This window comes from Saccoglossus kowalevskii, chromosome 4 (genome assembly GCF_978046115.1).
Source record: "Saccoglossus kowalevskii chromosome 4, keSacKowa6.1, whole genome shotgun sequence".
NCBI classification, from domain to species: Eukaryota; Metazoa; Hemichordata; class Enteropneusta; family Harrimaniidae; genus Saccoglossus; species Saccoglossus kowalevskii.
In genome coordinates, this window is record NC_140644.1 from 12,025,009 (window position 1) to 12,042,008 (window position 17,000).

The window sequence follows — 17,000 nt, forward strand, 5'->3', positions numbered from 1 at the left end:
TGTAGTTGGTTCACTGTCCTGCCCAGACCATTTTAACAGTTTAAATTTCAACTGTTTAATTAATTCAAGAAACAATAATGATCATCTACATAACAATAGCCAAAACTAAGATAATTAACATTTTCATTGATTTGCTTATTTGCCAGAGCAATGCAACTTATATTTCCGTCTAAATAGTGTTATATTCCCTACTACAATAACGTGCATTACTAACCGCTAAATTCAGTAGTTTCCATTGCCAAGGAAAAAATATTGTTGGCTCTCTGCAAGATTTCAGCGGCTATTTAGAGAAAAGGTTTATTAGCAGACATCATATACACATAGTTGTATTTTTTGGAATTTGATATATGTACTCTGTTTATCAATCATATACTTCTACAAAATTAATACACCATAATACAGTAGTATTGTATCTTTTTCCCAAATCTGGGTAGCTCAGCTCATTGCAGTAAATTTATAATTCTCTTCTCTAGGTGGATGCTCGAGATCAAGAGATTGATCGTCTGAACAGACAGTTAGAAGGTGGAAGACCGTACGATGTAGTTTCTACTGAGTCTAAAAACAGGGGCAATGAGAGACTCATATCCCATCTCAATACTCAGGTAAGTTTTAGTGGTTCACCTCATCAAATCTCTGCCACACCCACCACTATATGCTGCAGTGTCTTGCTTTAATACTTTAAGTGGCATAATAAAAATAAAAATTTTTGGATGTGATCCAACAAAATAATTATTTCTAAAGTAATGTGTTTATGCAATATCATAAAAGTTTCTTTTCAAGAATTATAAATTTGTTTTAGGGCTGGTCTCCGTGACCTGTACAAGTACCGATATGCCTCTAAAAATCTCCAGCTGAAGTAAAGCAAACATTATGTCAACCCCCAATCCATCTGTTCAGTCCTCCACATATTTTTGACATATGTCCATCCTTGTGTCATCCTTTACTGTTCTCTCCCATTTCAACATAATTTTTCAAGTTGGATTAAATAATTATTTCTAAATAAACAAATAAAAGTTTGTGTAGTCACATGTTATTTACATCTAATTTAAATTCATGTTTCCACTGTCTGTATTTGTGAGCTTTATATTATTTTCTCAGTGAGGAGCCCGAGTCTGAGTGTAATTTGGTAATCTGAAGAAAAACTTTCCTCCTAAAATTTCAGGCACTTTGTGTTAAAATTCCTCTGATTCTAGTTGTTTTTGAGATGATATCACAAGATTTCTCAGTGCCAAATTTTCTTGGGAAAACTGCCTAAGTGTGTCAGTTTCTCACTTTGAAACTCCAATCAGCGACATTTTGTTTTTGTCCTTATTGCATGCACTTACATCACAACCAGTCAGCTGACATACATGTATACCATATTTTTTCTATTAGAAGTGTGTATCCAATAGCAGCACATATAAACCAACAGTTACATTTATTGTGTACTTGATTAGGAAATATGATTTATTTTGATCATAGACATATTTAGACATTTTAATATGTAAAGTGTATGCGCTACTTACCAATAGAGCATATATGGTATCATTCGGCATGTCAAATATGGTATCATTTAACATGTCAAATATGGTGTCATTTGGCATGTCAAATATGGTGTCATTTGGCATGTCAAATATGGTGTCATTTGGCATGTCAAATATGGTGTCATTTGGCATGTCAAATATGGTGTAATCTGGCATGTCAAATATGGTTTCATTTGGCATGTCAAATATAGTATCATTCGGCATGTCAAATATGCTATCATTTGGCATGTCAAATATTGTATCTTTTGGCATGTCAAATATACTATCATTTGGCATGTCAAATATGGTGTCATCTGGCATGCCAAATTTGGTGTAATCTGGCATGTCAAATATGGTGTCATTTGGCATGTCAAATATGGTATCATTTGGCATGTCAAATATGGTGTCAGCTGCCATGTCAAATATGGTGTCATTTGGCATGTAAAATATAGTATCATTTGGCATGTCAAGTATGCTATCATTTGGCATGTCAAATATGGTGTCATCTGGCATGTCAAGTATACTATCATTTGGCATGTCAAATATGGTATCAGTTGGCATGTCAAATATGGTGTAATCTGGCATGTCAAATATGGTGTAATCTGGCATGTCAAATTTGGTGTAAACTGGCATGTCAAATAAAGTATCATTTGGCATGTCAAGTATGCTATCATTTGGCATGTCAAATATGGTATCATTTGGCATGTCAAATATGGTGTCATCTGGCATGTCAAGTATGCTATCATTTGGCATGTCAAATATGGTGTAATCTGGCATGTCAAATATGGTGTAATCTGGCATGTCAAATATGGTGTAATCTGGCATGTCAAATATGGTGTAAACTGGCATGTCAAATATAGTATCATTTGGCATGTCAAATATGGTATCATTTGGCATGTCAAATATGGTGTCATCTGTCATGTCAAATATGGTGTCATCTGGCATGTCAAATATACAATGTAGTATCATTTGGCATGTCAAGTATGCTATCATTTGGCATGTCAAATAAGGTATCATCTGGCATGTCAAATATGGTGTCATTCGGCATGTCGAATATAGTATCATTCGGCAAGTCAAATATGCTATCATTTGGCATGTCAAATATGCTATCATTTGGCATGTCAAATATACTATCATTTGGCATTTCAAATATGGTGTCATCTGGCATGTCAAATTTGGTGTAATCTGGCATGTCAAATATGGTATCATTTGGCATGTCAAATATGGTGTCATCTGCCATGTCAAATATACTGTTATTTGGCATTTCAAATATGGTGTCATCTGGCATGTCAAATATGGTGTCATTTGGCATGTCAAATATGGTGTCATTTGGCATGTCAAAATATGCTGCATTAATACAGAAAACAGTGTTCAACTTTCACATTATCAAACTAGCAATGTGTCCTAAATGAGAAATTTGATTGTAGGAAGGTGAATTTAACTTAGTATTTTTTTTTTTTTGTAGATTGATTACCTACAACAAGCAAACCGTGACTTGGAGAAAAGACTGAAAGATACAATCCAAGATAAACATGATGCAAATATTAAAGTGAGATCATTGTCATCTAAAAACGAAGAACTCATCTCTGAAATGAAAGATATTGATCGGCTCGCTAAGCAATTACAGACCGATAAAGATGTTGCTATCACCGCAGCCGACAGGGATGTCACCGAAGTTCAGAAGGAACTGCAGCAGTCCACAAGGGAAGCCGACTCATTGGAGTTAGAACTTCAACAGCTAAGAGTGGTAAATCCTACTTTATTGAGATATTTAATTGATTCTGCTGATCGAGCGGAGTCTGTATTTAATTTTACTTCTCCAAAAGATATTTCAACTATCATGATGTGAAAAAAAATTTTCAACTATTTGGACATGGATAAAAATCATGGTGAAAATTAAAAAAAAGTTGTCTAATTAGGTCAAGCATAATAGCCTATCATGTAAGCCATAAAATATAAGAGACACACCCCCAGAAGTGGGTGAATAGGCATATATTGAATGGTTTATAGCGGTATATAAAATAAAAACACCTTTGTATAGTAGGAGTTGTAGCTTTGAGAATAGAAACATCATTTCAGGTTTGTATTTGGCACATTGCCAAGTATATTGGTGACAATAGTTAGTGACTAGTTTGTATGTGGTAGAGAATATCTGATTTTCTGTCGTCTGTAAAGCTGACCCAATGTACATCCAAACTCATAATATGCACACTAAAAGTCTATCTTCAAATCATGTCATTCAAATAACAGATTAAAATCATGAAATATGTATCGTTTCCATGACTACTCATCGTGTACACTGTGCCTGGTAACAATCACTGAGTTCATCTCAAATATTTATACCGATTGTTTCCAGTTTATTTCAGAACGAGTCAGGATTTATATTTTTATTATCAGTTTATTCTCATTCTGTTTCCTTATGGCATGTTGCTTTGAAGACAATAATTATAATAATCATGTTGGATTTGCAATAATAAGGTGACACAGAATGCATTTGAAATTCCTCTAAAGCCCCCCCCCCCCCCCCCCCCCCCCCGTTGGAATGGCGACACAATCTGTGCTCATGTCAGTTTTATTATTTGATTATAAATGATGATATATGGTGCATTGTTGTAAGCCTAGTGACGTAACAATTGATAATTTAAGGCTCAATTCTTGAATCTAATTAAAATCGTAAAGTATGCATGGAAATTATAGTATGCAAATCTTACTGAATCCAACTGTAAATATGAAGAGGATACATTTTTAACCTTTAAGTTTAGAGTCCCCGACCTGACCCAAGTTTATCTACTCTAACTAGGAACCACCTACTAAAGCATCAAAGTTAATGTCACTGACCATTGGAACGCTAAGGTCACCTTTCAACAAAGAATTCTGCTTAATTTGTTTCACATTTTCAGCAAGATCTATCTGTAGCCAATGGGAAATTATGCCTAAAATAAAAAATAAAATACATATTTGCATAAAATTACCATATTTTCTCTACTGTAGAATACTTTATTTTCGCTTGGAATTAATTTTCACTATTTTCGCTGAAGGAATGATTCAGTGAAAATAAAATCCAGCAAATATACCTTTTTTCCTATATTTTACATTAAACTTGTCAGTGAAAATAAATTCCATATAAAACAGCCAAAAAGTTCTTTCACCTAAAATTAATTCCAGAGTATTTTACAGTATTAGAAGTGTGTCTCACAGAAAGTCACACATAAAGTGCACATGAATCAGAATATTACATTTCATGTATACTAAATCATTGAAATAATTTGGCCATAGACACATCTCTGTGCATGCACTATGATCAGAGAAAATATGGTTTAATCAAGCAGTCCTATCTGACTCTCTACTCACTAAAATTCCTTCACGAAGGAAAAGAATTTCACTGTTAGTTGTGCTGCTCACTAATATGTTTGCAAACTCACAGGAACACAAGAATATAATTATGGATAAGGAGCAGCTAGCGTCAGAAGCATCCATTAGAAAACAAGAAATTCACCAACTGAAAGACCTTTTAGACCGTGTACAGGAGGACAAGAGGAGACTCAGTGACAAAGTCAACAAACTTACCTCAAATGGTACGAGTCATTTTCTACACCTACAAGTCTGTGTAAATACACGTTGTACTCAAGATACGACAGTTTCACATCATTAGTAACTGTTGATAGGAACACCATCTTAACCTTTTCACAGCCAGACTTTCTCACCCATATTATTCTGCACTTTATTCTTATATTTTTCAATATTTCGTGAAATAAACCTGAATTTTGGTGCCAACAGACAAAATTTTTATTCAACAAATTTTGTTATTTTTGTTCCAATCTTCTGAAGGAAAGTGCAGACTATAAATGGGACTATTTTGTGAATTCATGATGAAAAGGGGGAACTGGTTGTGAAAATGTTAAACAAGTGTCATGATAAGATTGATGTGTTTACTTGGAGTATCCTGCTTGTTCCTAATGTCTACCAGCTACTGTAAATAGTGTCTCAAAAGATGTTGTTCAGTCTTCCATTGTATATATAATAAGCAATTACTGGTTTTCATATTAAAAATAAAAGTGCACTACATTAGTTGGCAGCCGAGAATGTGGGTTCCTACTATATTATCAGTACAGATAATTATGGGACAATTTAATACTGTAAATCATTTTATTTTCATAGCTATTAATTTGATAATTTAATGAGAACAACATTCTGCGAAAGTCGCTGTGACTTGCTGTTACAAAATTGTTTTTCATAGAAACTGAAATCTCTATTCACCTGTCTATAAGGACAGGTTATTTTACAACCATCTGTTGCTTTGTCTTCATATGGCAAGTGAGTTGTGAAAACTGAAATCTCTATTCACCTGTCTATAAGGACAGGTTATTTTACAACCATCTGTTGCTTTCTCTTCATATGACAAGTGAGTTGTGAAAACTAAAATCTCTATTCACCTGTCTATAAGGACAGGTTATTTTACAACCATCTGTTGCTTTCTCTTCATATGATAAGTGAGTTGTGAAAACTAAAATCTCTATTCACCTGTCTATAAGGACAGGTTATTTTACAATCACCTGTTGCTTTGTCTTCATATGGCAAGTGAGTTATGAAAACTGAAATCTCTATTCACCTGTCTATAAGGACAGGTTATTTTACAACCATCTGTTGCTTTCTCTTCATATGACAAGTGAGTTGTGAAAACTGAAATCTCCATTCACCTGTCTATAAGGACAGGTTATTTTACAATCACCTGTTGCTTTGTCTTCATATGGCATGTGAGTTTTGAAAACTAAAATCTCTATTCACCTGTCTATAAGGACAGGTTATTTTACAACCACCTGTTGCTTTCTCTTCATATGACAAGTGAGTTGTGAAAACTGAAATCTCTATTCACCTGTCTATAAGGACAGGTTATTTTACAACCACCTGTTGCTTTGTCTTCATATGGCATGTGAGTTTTGAAAACTAAAATCTCTATTCACCTGTCTATAAGGACAGGTTATTTTACAACCACCTGTTGCTTTTTCTCCATATGGCATGTGAGTTGTGTAAACTGAAATTGCTATGTGGCAGGCTATTTCACCTGTTGACTTTATGAAATAGTGAATCAAACATAATGCCTTCTGTGAAGTGGCGCCATCAAGTCTAGAACAAAGCAAACACAAAGTGTTTTGCAAAGTTGCAAGCGATCTTGCTATTTAACTGACTGTCTGAATAATTGCCAGAACCATTGTAAATTGAGACAACACTATGTATTTTTCACAACTCCTGAGGAGAACATACTTTTCATTGTTATTATATATTTGAACATAGAACGTGAATTGGTGCTAGAACTAGAGAGACTTCGTCTGTCTCCGACGAAGCGCAGTAAATCACCTTCCAGAGTAGAAGGTATTATGCGTAAACTGGAAGAAGAACGGGACTACTTTAAAGGAGAAGTCGAAGTTCTGCAAAAAATTTTGAAAGATAGAAGTCTGTCTTCCTCGACTAGAAGTAGAAGTCGTAGTCGTAGCCCCACGAAAGGGTCGCCAAGTAAACGTTCTACCTCAAGTAGTCCTAGTAGGGCTAAGTCGCCTTCTAGGTGCAGGGTAAGGAATTATTTATTATATTTTTGCAGATACAGTATAAAATAGTTTGCTTTCTCAGTTGATTGACTGCTAAATTTTATTTTTTTACAACAACATTGGAATCGACTGATTACTATGTGGGATGATAAGAGCCAAATTAAACATGCATTCATTTTTTTTAGAGAAGTTGATGGTGCCAGTAGTTATTCCGTCACAAAGTAATCTGACTTTAATTTCACAGGGTTCTGCTCATTACGAAACTATCATAAGGGTATTGGAAGATGAAAGAGATTTTTATAAGAGAGAATATGAGTTACTGAGAGCATTGCGTATTAGATCATCCAGCCCTTCCAGATTTGGATCTCTAACACCTACCAGAGACAGAGTAAGTATACACTATTCCAGGTCTCTAAAATTGAGTGCCATCATTTTGTCTACTGGTATTTTTATGTATTTTCTACTATTTTGGGGATAATTTTGAGCTATGGGTCCTCCTGATCAAAATTTGGGTTTTATTTTGTAAAAGGTGGCAGAAGTTGGCTTTGGTGCTTAAAGGGTTAACAACAACAAGTTTTAAAACCAATTGTCCCATGGATAATTTAGGGCCATATATCAAAGTGGGAATACAAATAATAAATAAATGTCTTATTGCTTAATACTTATAGTTTTGATGACAAACTGGTTTATGTAGTTTTTGTAAATTTCTACTTCTCCTGTTTGGTAACTGATTTTTGAAAATGGTAGTCCTTGGACAATAATTGGTAATTTAGGGCCATATATCAAAGTGGGAATACAAATAATAAATAAATGTCTTATTGCTTAATTATTGTATAATATCCATAGTTTTGATGACAAACTGGTTTATGAAATTTTTGTAAATTTTTACTTGTCCTGTTGGGCAACTTATTTTTGAAAATGGTAGTCCTGTGTGCACCTTGGAATACTTGCCCTGTATTCACCATAAGTATATGTGATAATTGTACACTGAGATTGACATGTTAGCTGATTCATGTGATTTCCACTGAGATTGACATGCTAGCTGATTCATGTGATTTCCACTGAGATTTACATGTTAGCTGATTCATGTGATTTCCACTGAGATTGACATGTTAGCTGATTCATGTGATTTCCACTGAAATTGACATGCTAGCTGATTCATGTGATTTCCACTGAGATTGACATGTTAGCTGATTCATGTGATTTCCACTGAGATTGACATGCTAGCTGATTCATGTGATTTCCACTGAGATTGACATGTTAGCTGATTCATGTGATTTCCACTGAGATTGACATGCTAGCAGATTCATGTGATTTCCACTGAGATTGACATGTTAGCTGATTCATGTGATTTCTACTGAAATTGACATGTTAGCTGATTCATGTGATTTCCACTGAGATTTACATGTTAGCTGATTCATGTGACTTCCACTAAGATTGACATGTTAGCTGATTCATGTGACTTCCACTAAGATTGACATGTTAGCTGATTCATGTGATTTCCACTGTGATTGGCATGTTAGCTGATTCATGTGATTTCCACTGAGATTGACATGTTAGCTGATTCATGTGATTTCCACTGAGATTGACATGTTAGCTGATTCATGTGATTTCCACTGAGATTGACATGTTAGCTGATTCATGTGATTTCCACTGAGATTGACATGTTAGTTGATTCATGTGATTTCCACTAAGATTGACATGTTAGCTGATTCATGTGATTTCCACTAAGATTGACATGTTAGCTGATTCATGTGATTTCCACTGTGATTGACATGTTAGCTGATTCATGTGATTTCCACTGAGATTGACATGTTAGCTGATTCATGTGATTTCCACTGAGATTGACATGTTAGCTGATTCATGTGATTTCCACTGAGATTGACATGTTAGCTGATTCATGTGATTTCCACTGAGATTGACATGTTAGCTGATTCATGTGATTTCCACTGAGATTGACATGTTAGCTGATTCATGTGATTTCCACTGAGATTGACATGTTAGCTGATTCATGTGATTTCCACTGAGATTGACATGTTAGCTGATTCATGTGATTTCCACTGAGATTGACATGTTAGCTGATTCATGTGATTTCCACTGAGATTGACATGTTAGCTGATTCATGTGATTTCCACTGAGATTGACATGCTAGCTGATTCATGTGATTTCCACTGAGATTGACATGTTAGCTGATTTACGTGATTTCCACTGAGATTGACATGCTAGCAGATTCATGTGATTTCCACTGAGATTGACATGTTAGCTGATTCATGTGATTTCCACTGAGATTGACATGTTAGCTGCTTCATGTGATTTCCACTGAGATTGACATGTTAGCTGCTTCATGTGATTTCCACTGAGATTGACATGTTAGCTGATTCATGTGATTTCCACTAAGATTGACATGTTAGCTGATTCATGTGATTTTCACTGAGATTGACATGTTAGCTGATTTACGTGATTTCCACTGAGATTGACATGCTAGCTGCTTCATGTGATTTCCACTGAGATTGACATGTTAGCTGATTCATGTGATTTCCACTGAGATTGACATGTTAGCTGATTCATGTGATTTCCACTGAGATTGACATGTTAGCTGCTTCATGTGATTTCCACTGAGATTGACATGTTAGCTGCTTCATGTTATTTCCACTGAGATTGACATGTTAGCTGATTCATGTGATTTCCACTGAGATTGACATGTTAGCTGCTTCATGTGATTTCCACTGAGATTGACATGTTAGCTGATTCATGTGATTTCCACTGAGATTGACATGTTAGCTGATTCATGTGATTTCCACTGAGATTGACATGCTAGCTGATTCATGTGATTTCCACTAAGATTGACATGCTAGCTGATTCATGTGATTTCCACTGAGATTGACATGCTAGCTGATTCATGTGATTTCCACTGAGATTGACATGTTAGCTGATTCATGTGATTTCCACTGAGATTGACATGTTAGCTGATTTACGTGATTTCCACTGAGATTGACATGCTAGCAGATTCATGTGATTTCCACTGAGATTGACATGTTAGCTGATTCATGTGATTTCCACTGAGATTGACATGTTAGCTGATTCATGTGATTTCCACTGAGATTGACATGTTAGCTGATTCATGTGATTTCCACTGAGATTGACATGCTAGCTGATTCATGTGATTTCCACTGAGATTGACATGTTAGCTGATTCATGTGATTTCCACTGAGATTGACATGTTAGCTGATTCATGTGATTTCCACTGAGATTGACATGTTAGCTGATTCATGTGATTTCCACTGAGATTGACATGTTAGCTGCTTCATGTGATTTCCACTGAGATTGACATGTTAGCTGATTCATGTGATTTCCACTGAGATTGACATGTTAGCTGATTCATGTGATTTCCACTGAGATTGACATGTTAGCTGATTCATGTGATTTCCACTGAGATTGACATGTTAGCTTATTCATGTGATTTCCACTGAGATTGACATGTTAGCTGATTCATGTGATTTCCACTGAGATTGACATGCTAGCAGATTCATGTGATTTCCACTGAGATTGACATGTTAGCTGATTCATGTGATTTCCACTGAGATTGACATGTTAGCTGATTCATGTGATTTCCACTGAGATTGACATGTTAGCTGATTCATGTGATTTCCACTGAGATTGACATGTTAGCTGATTCATGTGATTTCCACTGAGATTGACATGCTAGCTGATTCATGTGATTTCCACTGAGATTGACATGTTAGCTGATTCATGTGATTTCCACTGAGATTGACATGTTAGCTGATTCATGTGATTTCCACTGAGATTGACATGTTAGCTGATTCATGTGATTTCCACTGAGATTGACATGTTAGCTGCTTCATGTGATTTCCACTGAGATTGACATGTTAGCTGATTCATGTGATTTCCACTGAGATTGACATGTTAGCTGATTCATGTGATTTCCACTGAGATTGACATGTTAGCTGATTCATGTGATTTCCACTGAGATTGACATGTTAGCTTATTCATGTGATTTCCACTGAGATTGACATGTTAGCTGATTCATGTGATTTCCACTGAGATTGACATGCTAGCAGATTCATGTGATTTCCACTGAGATTGACATGTTAGCTGATTCATGTGATTTCCACTGAGATTGACATGTTAGCTGCTTCATGTGATTTCCACTGAGATTGACATGTTAGCTGATTCATGTGATTTCCACTGAGATTGACATGTTAGCTGCTTCATGTGATTTCCACTGAGATTGACATGCTAGCTGATTCATGTGATTTCCACTGAGATTGACATGTTAGCTGATTCATGTGATTTCCACTGAGATTGACATGTTAGCTGATTTACGTGATTTCCACTGAGATTGACATGCTAGCAGATTCATGTGATTTCCACTGAGATTGACATGTTAGCTGATTCATGTGATTTCCACTGAGATTGACATGTTAGCTGATTCATGTGATTTCCACTGAGATTGACATGCTAGCAGATTCATGTGATTTCCACTGAGATTGACATGTTAGCTGCTTCATGTGATTTCCACTGAGATTGACATGCTAGCTGATTCATGTGATTTCCACTGAGATTGACATGTTAGCTGATTCATGTGATTTCCACTGAGATTGACATGTTAGCTGATTTACGTGATTTCCACTGAGATTGACATGCTAGCAGATTCATGTGATTTCCACTGAGATTGACATGTTAGCTGATTCATGTGATTTCCACTGAGATTGACATGCTAGCTGATTCATGTGATTTCCACTGAGATTGACATGTTAGCTGATTCATGTGATTTCCACTGAGATTGACATGTTAGCTGATTTACGTGATTTCCACTGAGATTGACATGCTAGCAGATTCATGTGATTTCCACTGAGATTGACATGTTAGCTGATTCATGTGATTTCCACTGAGATTGACATGCTAGCTGATTCATGTGATTTCCACTGAGATTGACATGTTAGCTGATTCATGTGATTTCCACTGAGATTGACATGCTAGCTGATTCATGTGATTTCCACTGAGATTGACATGTTAGCTGATTCATGTGATTTCCACTGAGATTGACATGTTAGCTGATTCATGTGATTTCCACTGAGATTGACATGTTAGCTGATTCATGTGATTTCCACTGAGATTGACATGTTAGCTGATTCATGTGATTTCCACTGAGATTGACATGCTAGCTGATTCATGTGATTTCCACTGAGATTGACATGTTAGCTGATTCATGTGATTTCCACTGAGATTGACATGCTAGCTGATTCATGTGATTTCCACTGAGATTGACATGCTAGCTGATTCATGTGATTTCCACTGAGATTGACATGTTAGCTGATTCATGTGATTTCCACTGAGATTGACATGTTAGCTGATTCATGTGATTTCCACTGAGATTGACATGTTAGCTGATTCATGTGATTTCCACTGAGATTGACATGCTAGCTGATTCATGTGATTTCCACTGAGATTGACATGTTAGCTGATTCATGTGATTTCCACTGAGATTGACATGCTAGCTGATTCATGTGATTTCCACTGAGATTGACATGCTAGCTGATTCATGTGATTTCCACTGAGATTGACATGTTAGCTGATTCATGTGATTTCCACTGAGATTGACATGTTAGCTGATTCATGTGATTTCCACTGAGATTGACATGCTAGCTGATTCATGTGATTTCCACTGAGATTGACATGCTAGCTGATTCATGTGATTTCCACTGAGATTGACATGTTAGCTGATTCATGTGATTTCTTTACAGAGCATTGATGAAGACACAGAGCTGTACAGGCTTAAACGTGAAAGGGATGAATTGCAGGTGTTGTTGGATAAATTTGAAAGGCATATGTCAGAGGTAACATATCAATTAGTATACAAGTAAATACATGTCCTTCTGTGGATCCTATTACATGTACACTTTCACACTTACTGTTAGTTTCATGATTTGACACTATTATGAACGATGTCATTTGTTGCTTGACTATTCTCAAATTAGACCACCCTGGATTCTTACTTAAAGCGCAGTGGTCGTCGCGCAGCGCGCGTTCGAATTTCATGTAAATAAACAATGTATTTTACACGCGTAGTATACGTCGCTATGAGTCCCATATCGAACAGGACACGACACAACGACTGTCGCCCTTTAATGTAAAATACTTGCGTAATATTTAGCGAGTAACTCAGTTTAGTTTGACTAATGGACATAACATATAATGGTTAATATTGATTGTTTTGAGCACATTTAATGTATAATTTTGTTTTATATATTGTATTTTGATAGGAAAAGCAGACAAATTAATTAAATGATTATTTTGAATTGCAAAATTTGGGAGTGTGCATGAACGTAAATTTATTGAGTGAATACTTCTATTAGTTTGCTGCCAAAACGATTTATTTTGATAAATTGTGCTCTATTGTTTAAGTTTTTTAAACATGGTAAAATATACTCAAAAGTTATATTGCCTGAGTATCATTGTTTACTTTTGAAAGTTTTTTTTTAAATGTTAAAATAATTTAGAAAAACATTTACTATGTTAAATATTGAAGTATTATTCAGTTAGTGCTCTGTTTTGTTTTTGTTAATTTATTGAATGCAGGCCAACTCTATATATTATTTGTCTAGAATTGACTTTGTATATTTTCAGATTCAAAGCAATGTTAAAGTGTTGACAGCAGACAGAGATAAGACTAATATGCTGTATGAACAGGTAATGAGATTCTATTGTTTCTCAGCTAATGCTTCCTTTATTTTCAAACGTTTTTTTGTGGTCTGTTGTATCATGGAAGCTGGCTATTTGCCAGACTCTCCATTCTAATACTATCGAGGGCGCTATAACACAAATACATGCCATCAAACTCGTTCAATTCAGTCGTAATATTAATTTGGTTCCTGTTTTTATAAAGTGAATATACATACAGATATTGTTTGTTATATACAAGATGGAGAGTAAAAGCTATATAGAAAGTCTCATATGTGTAGATTTAGAAGGTTTGAATCACTACCTGGTGTGCTATGTGTACTCAATTAACTGCATCAGGTTACTCTTCTCAGCGTGAAAGAACTTTTGTTATTAAGCACCTTTTTTGGCTGATGTCCAGTGGCTGAATAGCCGTGCCGTGCCGTGTTGTGCAGTGCCGTGCGATTTGGTGACATGGTCACTACTTCAGTATGCAGTCCTTTCTACATAGCATTTACTTTCCCATACATTATTTCCTTGATTTACTTCATTTGCTATCAATCAAACATTTTGAATTTATTTATTTTAGCTGGTAGTGCTACTGTTGATAGAAGCTTTGATTTTGATATGACTGTAATAGTGGTTTATTTACATAGTATTATTATTTTGTTTTCAGGCCAATGATGAATTACAGAGGTTTCGACGTGAAGTAATGAAATCTCCCAAATCACCACGCGCTTCTTTAGCAGCACAGTCTATTCTTAGAAGAATAGAACATGAAAGAGATGAAACATTGGCAGATTTGAGACGTATGACTACAGAGAGAGATTCTCTAAGGGAAAGACTTAAGGTATAGTCATTACAGATGTATATACAGCTTCAAGGTTGGGTACAGCTAACACACTTTTTGACTTGAGAATTTCCTGAAAATTTGCTCAACTCTTCCCTGTGTTTCGCATTTCAAAAGTCTTAATAAAAACCTGGCGTTACTTATTAATAATTAGTTTTGATTTATGAATGTCAATTTCATGCATTTGTGACCAATTTTCAATCAAAATGGCTGCAGGAATTTGACTTCACGCTATAAGGAAATTACAATGTCAGTGTTTCTATTCAAACACCCCACTTTTTATTTGCTTGTTTATTAGAATTTTTATTTGTTATTTATTTGGAACTTTTCATGTCATTAAAATATTGTTAACATATTTACTAGTTCGCTGTATTTATCCTTCAAGAATAAATATCTTAACATTAAACAATCTGATTAAAATCTGATGTAGTGTACGGGCTTTAATTATTTTGGCTATAAACTTATTTTAATTTTATTTTTTATTACTTTTGTTATTAATGCCCTTTTATTTTATTTATTTTATTATTTTACTTTGATTTTGATTTTGTGATTTTTTTTAATTCCGTCCTACCTACATCTGATCCGACGCCTATGTAAGTCCCGTTCAAATCTCGCGTAAGTAACAGCCAATCACAGCCCCCCTTTTATACAGGCTGTCGGTTGCTTACTTTTCAGTGTAGCGATACTCTACGGGCAATCTTTCTGTACATTATATTTTGCCAGCTTGAATAAACCATTAATAGAAAATTGCTAGTATATTTTTATTTGCAAAAGAAATTCCTCAGCATTTTACATTTTTTGTCATTACATTGAATATTTTTTTCACTTCCAACAAATGTGTACACTTCCAGATACATCTTCGCCAGCCAAGGTTCGTTCATTCAGTCATCGCTTCAATTTTACATCACTGAGCATAATTATCTAGAATGGAAGCAAAAAAATAAGTAAATTGTAATGATTAGAACACTGTAAACAGCTATAGTAAATAATGCAAACTGATTTTAAATTGTACAACGGTCACCGGCCCACGGCATCGATGCAGAAAATTGGAGCAAACAAATATTTCCTGATCAATTGCGATGTGTTCCAAATAAAAAATATTTTATTCCAGTCCAAATCAGCTCAATTACTTTAATAAAGAGTTATTGTATAATGTACAAAATGTTGATACAATTTGATGAATATTTACAGCTACGGCTTCAATACCGTAGACGGTTTTGACCCGATCGTCAACAAAACATCACCCGTCTCCAGGGCAGGCGACTGGAAAAAGACACTGGTGTTCGGTCGAAACGGTGGAAACAAAATCGTCACTCCCAGAATAACTATGCAAAATAACGATCTAAAGTCGAACCATTCGAGCCACAATATTAACATAAAAATGACTTTCGTTGCATTTGACAATGATAAACTTACCGTAAAGCCGTGTTATTCTCGGTCGCTAACGTCGGTATAATCCGCCATTTTATTTGAGTGTTTGCCACCCGACTCCGCCCGGTGACGTCATCATGTGCGCTATAGAAGGAGGTCTGTGATTCGTTGACTAAAATCGTCGATAGTGGGTCTCGTTGAAATCTCGTTACATAGGCATTGGCTCAGATGTAGGTAGGGCAGAATTAAAAAAAAATCACAAAATCAAAATCAAAGTAAAATAATAAAATTAAAAGGCATTAATAACAAAAGTAATAAAAAATAAAATTAAAATAAGTTTATAGCCAAAATAATTAAAGCCCGCACACTACATCAGATTTTAATCAGATTGAACATTAAATTGTATTCATAGATTTTATCATTACTTTGTATGTCATTGCACAGTTTACAATTTGCATATTTGTTATTTAATGAATAATAAACACTTCTTGTTTTAATGTGATTAAATTGTAGTAACTGATTGTTTCTCATCTCTAGATTGCGACTGAAACACAGCTGCGTGACCGAGCCAGAATTGAACAAAGACTGGAAGACTTGGAAAATGCAGTACGCAATGTGAGTTGAACATATCATTCATAATTATTCATACCGGTATACACTAGACTATGCTAGTTGGTGTACCATATAATGTAATGTACAAACGTTTAGTTATCAATTAGACTGTATTCATTGCAAAGCCACTGAGCCATGACATGCCACTGTGGCACAACGATTTGCTGTGATGCAGCAGGTTTTGCTAATTCACTGGCAGGTCATTGACACAACAGGAAATCGTGCATTGATTTGTAAAGACACTCCACACAGTAAACAAGTAAAAGGCAAAGACAAGTTTATTGAGCAAAAATGACTTGCATACACAAACTACAAAACTAATAAAATTACAATATAAAAATATACAGTTCATAAAAACTACAAAATTGGGCAGGGAGGCCCACTTCTACCCACCAAGACAGCACATGCCCCCCTGAGCAATGGATTTCGAGATCCAAAAGA

General features: G+C 35.3%; 1 protein-coding gene and 1 long non-coding RNA gene across 3 annotated transcripts in view; one reads left to right on the top strand and one right to left on the bottom strand.

The window, feature by feature from the left end:
• The window catches only part of LOC100366913 (centrosomal protein of 135 kDa), a 53,072-nt gene that overhangs the window by 19,004 nt on the left and 17,068 nt on the right, over positions 1-17,000 (top strand). For both annotated transcript variants that reach the window (XM_006816898.3, XM_085497780.1), the window contains 9 exons: positions 474-602; positions 2,968-3,249; positions 4,927-5,077; positions 6,795-7,069; positions 7,290-7,433; positions 12,811-12,903; positions 13,694-13,756; positions 14,403-14,576; positions 16,485-16,562. In XM_006816898.3, coding sequence (XP_006816961.1) covers positions 474-602; positions 2,968-3,249; positions 4,927-5,077; positions 6,795-7,069; positions 7,290-7,433; positions 12,811-12,903; positions 13,694-13,756; positions 14,403-14,576; positions 16,485-16,562 — 1,389 coding nt within the window. The remainder of the gene's footprint in view (positions 1-473; positions 603-2,967; positions 3,250-4,926; positions 5,078-6,794; positions 7,070-7,289; positions 7,434-12,810; positions 12,904-13,693; positions 13,757-14,402; positions 14,577-16,484; positions 16,563-17,000) is intronic.
• LOC146746616 (uncharacterized) lies at positions 15,324-16,163 on the bottom strand. Its single transcript, XR_014929087.1, has 2 exons — positions 15,993-16,163; positions 15,324-15,497 (listed from the first exon to the last, which is right to left on the bottom strand). It is a non-coding gene; the product is annotated as an uncharacterized LOC146746616 (long non-coding RNA).